The 10,423-nt window shown below is 36.7% G+C and overlaps 1 protein-coding gene across 6 annotated transcripts in view; it reads left to right on the forward strand.

Annotated features, from left to right (window-relative positions):
* DENND4C (DENN domain containing 4C) overlaps nt 1–10,423 on the forward strand; it is a 74,621-nt gene that overhangs the window by 58,889 nt on the left and 5,309 nt on the right. For all 6 annotated transcript variants that reach the window (XM_065046199.1, XM_065046202.1, XM_065046203.1 and 3 more), the window contains 7 exons: nt 1,174–1,349; nt 2,372–2,554; nt 4,139–4,328; nt 5,247–5,492; nt 6,834–6,951; nt 8,561–8,714; nt 9,932–9,996. In XM_065046199.1, the coding sequence (XP_064902271.1) occupies nt 1,174–1,349; nt 2,372–2,554; nt 4,139–4,328; nt 5,247–5,492; nt 6,834–6,951; nt 8,561–8,714; nt 9,932–9,996 (1,132 nt within the window). The remainder of the gene's footprint in view (nt 1–1,173; nt 1,350–2,371; nt 2,555–4,138; nt 4,329–5,246; nt 5,493–6,833; nt 6,952–8,560; nt 8,715–9,931; nt 9,997–10,423) is intronic.

The following is a 10,423-nucleotide window of genomic DNA, read 5'->3' on the forward strand; positions in this document are numbered from 1 at the left end:
TCGGTGAAGAAGTAGGGCAAGAGGAGCCCCAGGTGGTGGAAATTCTCCTGCAGCCCATGGAGGTCCATGGTGGAGCAGAGACCCACCTGTAGCCTGTGATGGACCCCATGTGAAAGCAGGTGGATGTCTGAAGGAGTCTGTGACCCCATGGGATGCATGCACTGGAGTGGGCTCCTGGCAGGACTTGTGGCCTCATAGAGAGAGGACCCCACGCTGGAGCAGGTTTGCTGGCAGGAGTTTGACCCCGTGGGGGACCTACACTGGATCAGTGTGTTCCTGAAGGACTGCACCCTGTGGAAGGGACCCACACTGGAGCAGTTCGTGAAGAACATCAGCCCATGGGAAGAACTTAGGTTGGAGAAGTTTGTAGAGGACTGTCTCCTGTGCTGGGAGGGACCCCGTGCTGGAGCAGGGAGGAATGTGAAGAGGAAGGAGCAGCAGAGACAACCCGTGATGAACTGAGCCCAAGCCCCATTCCCCATCCCCTTGTGCATCTCAGGGAAAGGAGCTGGAGAATTCAGGAGCAAAGCTGAGCCCAGGAAGAAGGGAGGAGTGGGGGAAAAGTGTTTTAAGGTTTGGTTTTTATTTCTCATTACCCTACTCTGACTTCTGATTGGCAATAAATCACATTAATTTCCTCAAGTCAAGTCTGTTTTGGCTGTGACAGTAATCACCTCAGTGATCAGCCAGCCAGGGTCAATCCACCACACCACTATAAAGGTTTCTTTTGTGTTTGGTTATTGGGGGTTTTTTGATTTATTTTTGTCATTTGTAGGGGTTTTAGTAATTTAGATATCTTGTTGTTGTTTGGGTTTTTTTTTTTTTCTTTTTTGGAGAAGAAACATACATTTACTTATACAGTTCCAAACAGTTTATGTAAGCTGAAGGTTTCACAGGAATAAGCAATTGTAAAGGCTAACTTAGTAACATTTCAGGCTAATGCTTTTTCCAGGTCCCAAAATACCTAACCAAAATGAATTCTTAGTATTTGCATTTCATAGGTAAAAGTTGTGTGGACAAGATAACTGAGTATGGTGAGTAAGTAGTGATGAAATCATGCCTCCCAGCTGGCATTCTGATACCTGTTAAACTCCTGTGGATATTAAGCCTATAAAGCCCATTATAAAAGAACGTGAAGACAAGACTGATAATATACATTCTTTGCTGCTCTAGGTGTTGATGTCAAGCTGCTCTGAATGTAGAGCTTGTGGTGCTTTGGTTTATGATGAAGAAATTATGGCTGGATGGACAGCAGATGATTCAAACTTGAACACTACTTGTCCTTTCTGTAAAAGTACCTTCTTACCTTTACTTAATGTTGAATTTAAAGACCTACGTGGTTCTGCAAGGTAAGTAGGTTTTATAGATGCTCTCTTTCTGCCTTGGCACTTGTACATGGTTATATTTTTTCACAAAAGGATCTTAGTTATATCTCCCAGTATTTTTGTCTAAGTGTTCACAAGAATGTCAGTGCCTGTTTGACACTCATGATTGTACTGAAAGAAATTATAAGTCATGTAAACTATTGAGTTTCATCGTAAAACAGCCAAAAAGCAAAGAACTTATTGCCTTTTTACCACTTCTTCTTTTCATTTATTTTTGTAAGTGTAACTATACAGAAGGTATAAGTGTTTTCATTTTGTTTAGCTTTTAGAAGAAAGCTAATGAATGAATCATGAACTTTTTAGAAGCATACGAAACATATACATCTGTCAGCATAGCATTTCTCCCAAATTAAATTTACTAACAGCTTTGAGTTACAGATGCTCCAGCTTACTGTTTCTCCAGTAGTTCTCCAGTTTAAGCTTCTCAGCTTATATTTTTACCTCTTTTAATTGCATTGTGGAGGCTGGAACTTATTTTAAGGTAATTTAAACTGAATTTTCACTGTAGTGGTTATTGCTGTGAAACAGTTTCCATGAGTGTTCTCTAAAACTAAAACTGGACATCTGTGGAATGTGTACTTAAAAACCTTAGCAAAGCAAGACACATTTCTGTTATCTCATGCCTGTAATAGTGTGGGGTCTTCTAGTCTGTAATGTTACATTACAATATCACCCATTTTCAGTGGTGTGTCAGCTATTGATGTGTTGTTGCTGATTAGGAACCACAACAAACTAAGGTCACTTGTAATGATTAGTGTCCAGCGTAGCATTACCTGTCTTGCAGATCAAATCTATATATGTGTTTATATGCCCATATGAGTTGCAGAGGAGGAAGCAGGATGATGTTTGTGTCCAGTTGTCAAGAATTTTGATGTTGTGCTTCCTTATTTTTGCTACTTTTTGAAAGTAAATGTAGAAAATAATAACTTTATGCTTACATCTTAACCTTTTTATTTCTCTCCCCTCCCATTCATGTTATAACCTAGCTTTTTCCTGAAGCAAAGTACCTCAGGAGATAGTTTGCAGAGTGGTACCCTTCCATTAACCACGGATCCGTTGGAGCAGAAACTGTTGGCCAGTCCAGCTGTTGGTGACTTGATCAGTTTTTCAGATCACCCACAGTCCAGCCATACCATAGCTGAAGAAACAGGCTCTGCAGCAGAGCAGAGGTGGGTAAACGAGGGTTGTTAGTTCTGTCAAAAATATATCAACACTTCCAATATTTCTCCTGTGTTTCTAAAGTCAAGGTTGGCTTATGTACCAAATATGGTGGACAGGTAGAATTGTGACCTGACGATGATCTGTTTCCCCTCATTCTTTTTGCATGTTTTAAGTGTGCTTTTATCAATTTGAAGTAAGCTTGTTCCACTAAATTGGGTTTTAGAGTTACAACTGTCAAAATAGATTTTCAGGACCATGCACTATTGAGTATAGGTAAAGCTTCTACTCAGTTTTGTTAGAACACACCTTTTAAAGATACACAGAAATTTAAGCATTACTTTTCCTTGTGTTTAGAATTAAATAAGAAGGGCACTGTATTATGGGGAAAAATAAGTCAGTTTTCTGGAACACACTTTTTTAAGAGAAACCTCTGGGAGGCCTCAACACTCATACTGAGCTTGTCTTCTATGATAAGTAATACTGGCATAAAACTGAAATTCAGAAAGAGAATATGACTTTTGAAACAGCTGGAGCAAAGAAGCATTAAGGACAAGGTGTCATGCTGGAAGAGGGAAGAACTGAAATAGTGCTGCTATGAATTTTGACCTTTTTGCTGGGATTTAATGACATTTTGTTGCAGAGGCTAGTGTGTTTGTTGCTGGTTGTTTTGTTTGTTTGTTTTCTAATCATCATTCGGTTTGGAATTCCTGAGCATCAATGCTCCTGAGCTAACAAGTTAATACCTGTATCAGACTATTGGAAGTTAAATATTTTAAACTCTAAAAATTAATGGTGTTAATGCTTATCTTAATCCCTTAACTCTGCTGCCATATATTTTTATCTAAAGACAAATTTAAGAGTGAGGGTCACCTCTAAATTAATCTCTTCCCTCTCTTTACAGATTATTTGGAAGCGGATATTTTCTGTTTCACTTGATGTTTTTTCTTCTTTATTCTGTATTGTAGTTGAATTGATTTTATCCATTGTTTCATTTATAACAAGCACAAAATTAATATTCCCAGATATGCAAATGCCTTGATTGTATTAATTAAATTTGACAAGCTTGTAATAGGAGTTTGCTTAAATTAACTTGTTGGATGAAGTTGATGCTTACAATTTTATTTTTTTCAGTTATTTGTGCATGCAACTCAAAAATAGTTTTCTGTAATATTTTTTTCTCTTCTTATGACATTTAGAGAAAGTAAATATAAAGGGAAGAGAAAGTAAAAACGAGCATAGTCAGAACAAGATAGTCTTTGTGTGTTGACAGAACTGTGGATTGCTGTTTTTCTAAGCAAGGTGAAGCTGTACCAGCGTAATGGTACCTACACAGAACTGCAGTGCTTTTGGATTTGTGTCTTAGGTTATACCCAGCTGCTTTTCTTGAAGGATGGTTATACTGTCCTGAAGGGCATTTTGTTGTTTTTTATTTTTTCCCTAAACTTTGGAGCTAACTGGGTGAATATGATTCCTTGTTCATAGAGAAACTTGATTTGGGATACTTAATTGGCAGCCTTTCTCTGCTTCCTTCCTGTTGCCATAGGAATGCTGAGTAGTTTCATATTAGCATATTCTCTCTAAAATCCAAACAGTGATGTGGCAGAAGAACAGAGTAAAGATCCTAGAACCATGAAGACGTCTGTCAATAATCCACTAAAAAGGGGAGTGTCCTTGACTCGGAGCCACAGTGTTGGAGGTCCACTGCAAAACATTGATCTTTCCCAGAGACCGTCTCATGGCATTTCAACAGTTAGTCTTCCAAATAGTTTGCAAGAAGTTGTGGTAAGTCGAGAAGCTGCACATTCTGTTGACAGCAAAATATTGAATGCAATGAACTTACAATGAATAACGTTCTACTGCTATCATTCTTGTCTCTTTGGAGAAATGGGAATGGCCAAGCATATTATCATGTTCTTATGAGAAAAAAAAAAAAAGAAAAAAGGTCTTGGTTCAGTATATCTAAAATTGCATTTTCAGTACAGTGTAGAAACGATGCTGCTTGCTTTGAAATGTTCTCTCTAGCAGAATGAAGCTAATCTTTGTCTTTCTAGTACTGGAATATTGTTTTAAAAATAACTCAACTTCTGCAACACACTGAACAAAATAGTGCAAACAACACACTGTTGCAAGAGTGAAAGTTTGTTCCTTTTCCACACATTTACTTACACTCATCTATATTCTTCTAGGTTTACCTGTTCAGTGGATGGGTAGGTAAAGTAAGAGGGAATACTGAGACTATTACATTATTCTGGCACATGAAGCAAAGTGTTTCTGCACTCTCCTTGTGCTTTTTATTGGCAAGAAGCTGTCTTTAACATGTGAACTCATGATTCGGTTCCACAGCTGATGTAATTACTGAGATTCTTCTGAAATCTCTGTTGCCACTGGCTTTGTACAAGTTTAGATAGCTTGAAACTGCGCAATCAGGAAAAAGTTATAACAAATTAGCATTTTCTTTTTTTCATGTCATAGAGCAACCTTAGATGATTGTTCTTTAGAGTTAAGAAACACCTCAACAGTCAAAACTGCTAATGGTATTAAAATTATTGTGTGTTCAGTACTTCCAGAGACTTCTACCAAATATCGAAAGAAAATGGGGGTTTTCGGGGCAAGTAATCCTGAAGAGTATTTCTGGAAGAAAAACCTTTAATTTTGTAACAATAACAAAAAATTATTTTGTTTGTATTGTTTTGTCTTTAGGATCCTTTAATAAAAAGACCTAACCCTTTACCTGTATCTGTACCCTACTTGAGCCCTTTGGTACTGCGTAAGGAGCTTGAATCACTGTTGGAAAATGAGGGAGAGCAAGTAATTCATACATCCAAATTCATCAATCAACACCCCATAATTTTCTGGAACCTAGTTTGGTATTTCCGACGGTTGGATCTACCTAGCAACTTACCTGGACTCATTCTAACATCTGAACATTGTAATGATGGAGTGCAGGTAAATGGCCAGTAGAACTGCGGATAGTAGAGTAAACTAAATTTGAGAGTTTAGTTCAAAAAGAGTTGGTGACTCATTTCTGAGTAGCTTGGGTCTAGATTCCTGGGTTTTATAATACAAGTAGATAGGTTGGTTTTCTGCAAGGAATCTTGAAGGAATATGAGTGAAAACAGTAATCAAATTCTAGTCAAGCTGCTCTGTTTTAAAAAGCCAGAGAATAAGATTCATTAAAGAGAAGGCTGATACATAGAAGGAGACAAGATGTGTCTGTGGAGAACTCAGAAATTGCAGTACATTGTAATCCACATAGTGTGGGTTACATACTTCATTATAGTAAACCTTTTAAGTTATTGGTCAATATGTTTTGTTCTTTTCCACTGCTAGTTTTTGCTATTCGAACTCCACTGAGTTTCATTGAATGTATGAATGGAACAAAATAATGTAGATTGGATGCTATCTTTTGAGTATTTTGCTTTTCCTGTTTTAAGGAGCAGATGTTTTTCTGAAACCTGTATGATTTTTGTGTGTAAATACTAAATTCAATAGGTAATTGCATATGATGAACAGACAAAAGTAATATTTTTCTATCTATTTGTATATGCACTTTAGTTTTAAAATTCTCTCCCCCCATTTAAGAAAAAAACCCACGTAGAACCTAGAACAATTTTCCCAGAATTGAGGTTGAAGACCAATACTAATGAAATATAAAGCATGATGGGAAAATACGGTGCATTAGCAAGGAAAACCACAACATTGGACATAGTATCCTGTCGTTACTAGTTTAGATTGACACACTAGTGGTAAATTTTTCTTGCCCACTAATTCTTATTGTATTAGTGATTCCAGAAGCACTTAATTTTATAAAATAATTATGAAACTACTGTTTTGAGTGCCATATATTTTTAATGGAAAGAAATGGTTGATATTTGTATGCAAATACTTTTTTTTTCTTGTTTGTTGGGAAGACCAACACACAGACATGAGAAAACACAGGGTGAGAAAACACAAAGGTATAGCATGATAAGCAGTACAAATCAAGTAATGTGTTTGGTGCATGAAAAATATTTTTGGACGTATATAATAATAAATATTTTCTTCAGATATCTGTAGAAAGCAGAATGCTCCTCATACATTAGGCTAAACTAGAAAGGGCAATTAAATGTTACAGTACTTGTGCCTTTGCTCTCGTTGAATTCAGTTTCCACTAGAAGACAACTATTGCTCTTTGTTGGATTCAAGATAAATAAACAATTTTTTGTTTGTTTTCAAAATGAGTAAAATAGCAGATAAGAAGACTGTACTGATGTTTTTAAAACTTTTTCTCTTTTTTCATGTTTTTAGCTTCCTTTGACGTCACTTGCTCAAGACAGCAAGCTAGTATACATCCATCTTCTGTGGGACAATATCAACCTCCACCAAGAGCCAGGGGAGCCTCTGTATATATCTTGGAGAAATCTCAGTAAGTAAAACAAATGTTACAGAAAGCAGAGGGAGCAGAGTCTGTGGAAAGAAACAGGGTTTTAGTGTCTGAAGTGTATGTGGCCCATCAAGTTGGAAAGACTTTTTAGTGTGTGAAGCATCTGCAATCCCTTAGGTACTTAACATAGTCTTGGTGTCAGATTATTTTTGACAATATTGTACTCATCTGTGTGAAAAGGTATGTTATCTGTTCTTTATATTTCATATACTTATAAACAGGGTGGCAGAATTTGCTCTAGATGAGTTGCTAAATAGGCTTCACCTGATTTGAATGTTTCACTTCATTATCTGGTTATATTCTATGCAGGCATGAAAAAGAAGACTGTTTTACAATTAAGTATCTTGTGTTTCTTTAAATGATGGAAAGTCACATGATCCATCAATGTATACATTGAGCAGCCTACCTGACTGTCAAAAAGCAAGATCCAGTAAAGCCTTTGTCTACCATAACTTCATTTGTAAGGAAGAAAAAACAGGCAGACTACTTATGAGAAATTTGGGCTTTCATTACTTCTGATCAGCAAAAACCCTTTGTTCACTGAAACCCCTCAGTCTGTGTTTTAACTTTTAACAACTGTGCTAAAAACTATGAAGCACAGTAATTCTGGTTTTAAGGAAGAAAAAAAGAGTTTGCTTAAAAGTGTCCTAAAAACAGACTGATCAGAAAATTAGAGTCAAGAGCGCACAATAAGATGTGTTTCTGTCAGCTTCTAGAAAAGCATATTTATTTGTGCATAATACATTAAAAACATCCCCAAAGCATTCAGGCATGAATGAAGATGCATAAATATGTGAGTTTATGTCAATAAAGGAGCAAAAGTCCTGTTTTACATGTGGAAGAAAAGTAGTAGTGTTGTAGATAAGGCTCTACAGCAGTGGCAGGAAGTATTTGGAAAACAGGAAATGACATTTGTAAACTGTCATATAAGACAATTTTATGAAAACCTTAGGCTGGCTTGATTATGATTGCTAGCCTTGGTCTACATTCTATTTACACACCATGTGCTTGCTGCCTGATCTGTAGCCTTATTTTTTGGTCAGTAAATTGACATAATATTCCCTCATGAGTCACTATTTTCCAAAGAATAATAGGTCAGTGTTACTCTGGAAGTGGCAATGTAATGAACAAATCATAATGGTAAGTATGTTGATCATTTTCTTTGCAGTTTAACACAACAGTGCATTGTTTATTTTAAAATGTAGCCCAAAGTTATTAATGAATTCTAGGTGGCTTTTAGAAGGGCTTTGGTGCAAAAAGTTTCTTTGATGAGAAATTTAACAGTGTTTTCTTCTTTGTGTAAAAATAACCTTCTTGGAGTGAACTTAGATTTTGAAACTTAACCATATCAATAAACCTGAGCTATCAAACCATCACAGGCAGCATCTGATGCTGGCTACTCTTCAGTCTCATATTTTTCTGTCATGTGGGAGCTCTTGCACATGGATACATGATGTATCCTGTCGATTTTATGGTGGAGTAAAGGCAAAGGCAAAGCCTTTCCATTATAACAAATCAAAATGAAAAAAAAAAAAAAAACAACAAACCCAAACTTTACTGTTTTAATAATTAATACTGATGCACTTCCCAGATTCTACTGAGAAGAGAGCTTCTACTGTGCCAGAAGATCAGCAGGCAACAAACACTTTGTTGGAGAACATCAAGCTGAGTATTCAACACAATAATGTTGAGAAACCAATCAACCTCCTCCTACACAAAGTTAAGCCAGATGTGAAGCGACAGAGGTAAAGGGGTAATCTCATCTTACTTTGTCCCCACTCAAAATTAAATGAGATCAGACTGTATACACTTCATGATAATAACTCCATAAGAACCTCTTGGGAATATTCAGTTTCATTTGTGTCCACCCAACACAGTGTATATTTGTTTATGCCCAGGTTTCCAAACAGATATATAGTTCATCCAAATCAAATGGATATGGTCATTTGCAAATTAATAAGAAAAATGCAGGTATTGACTATGCAGACTTTGGTGTTGCTCCATATTTAGCGAATTGACAAATACAAGTGTGCAGCATGCTATCGCTGTCTGAAATATTCTCCAAACTACCTAGTTATACCTATTAAAATTCCACCAACCTGGAGTACTGGCTAAAAAAAGTGGATACAGCCTGATACACAAACAAAGGGAGACATGTAGATAACACTTCTGTGGTATATTTTTGCCATCTATGTTAAAATTCAAAGATGGCTCCATACAAAAGTACAGCCTCTGAAGTAAATGACAGCAGATAAAGGTGTGTTTGAAGTCTATCATGCTATGTCACCTTTGCTTCTGTGATTTGTAGTTACTGAAAAGAAACTACAACTAATTTGCCTTAAGAAGAATCTTTGTGAGTTGCGCAAGGAAAAAAAAATATCTATTTTTTTAGTAATGTCTAGCTTTGAGATAGGTTGTGACGTTCTGAAACAAAAAACAGAGTACGAGTGATCTGAAATAAGCCTGTTCACTGTACTTCACCCTCAGGCAGGAATGAATTAATTAAGAAGTGTTCCTTAATTTCATATTTCTTGTTTTTCTCGAGTTTTTATGGCATGTTTGACACATGGATTTTTTTTTTTAATAGAAAATGTAACTGCTGACATTTGGTGATAGTATAACTCCATGTGTTAGGAGAAATATTTATGAGAAATGAGAGGCATGAGGAAACCTGAAGCTAGTAATCATGTAGATTTCTTTACAAGCAAGCTTAACAGAACGGTTGCAGAAGCTGCACTCTGAGAGGTGGCAGATGCCCCATCCCTGGAGATGTTTCCAGGCCAGGCTGGACGGGGCTCTGAGCAACCTGATCTAGTTGAAGATGTCCCTGCTCACTGCAGGGGGTTGCACTAGGTGACCTTTGAAGGTCCCTTCCATCCTACAGTCTTCTGTGATTCCACTGACTTTCTAAATGTAGGGTAGTTGTTGGTTTCATTGATTTGCTCTTCAAAATATTTCCTAGGAGTTTTTACAGAGAAATTCTTTTCCTGTCGCTGGTGTCTCTTGGAAGAGAGAACATTGATATTGGTAAGTAAAATATACTGTGAAATACATAGTGCCAGTGTATGAAATACATGAATACTATATAGGAAAACTAGTGTAAAAAAAATCAACTTTTCAACCATGTGTTTCCAATTAGCTTTTCAGTCGCTGTGTTTTAGTGAAAAGTACTGTTCTGTCACTCTCCATGTAGGTGTTGCTTTTATGAAAATGTAATTTAGATGAGGCCATTATTTTTGACTTTGTTTGAAACCAGTAATCAGTTATTTGAAAAAAACTTTATTAGCTTGAAGATTTAATTTCTTATGTCTGAAAACTTGTTCTTAGACTTGTCCGTCATTCTCCAACCAACGTATTAGACCTATGTCATCTAGCCACCTGATTGCCCACCCTTTCCTGATGTCCTCTACCCTGAGTTCTGTTTGATACAGGGCAAGCTAAGGGACTCCCTTGT

This window comes from Columba livia, chromosome Z, assembly GCF_036013475.1.
Source record: "Columba livia isolate bColLiv1 breed racing homer chromosome Z, bColLiv1.pat.W.v2, whole genome shotgun sequence".
Taxonomy (NCBI): domain Eukaryota; kingdom Metazoa; phylum Chordata; class Aves; order Columbiformes; family Columbidae; genus Columba; species Columba livia.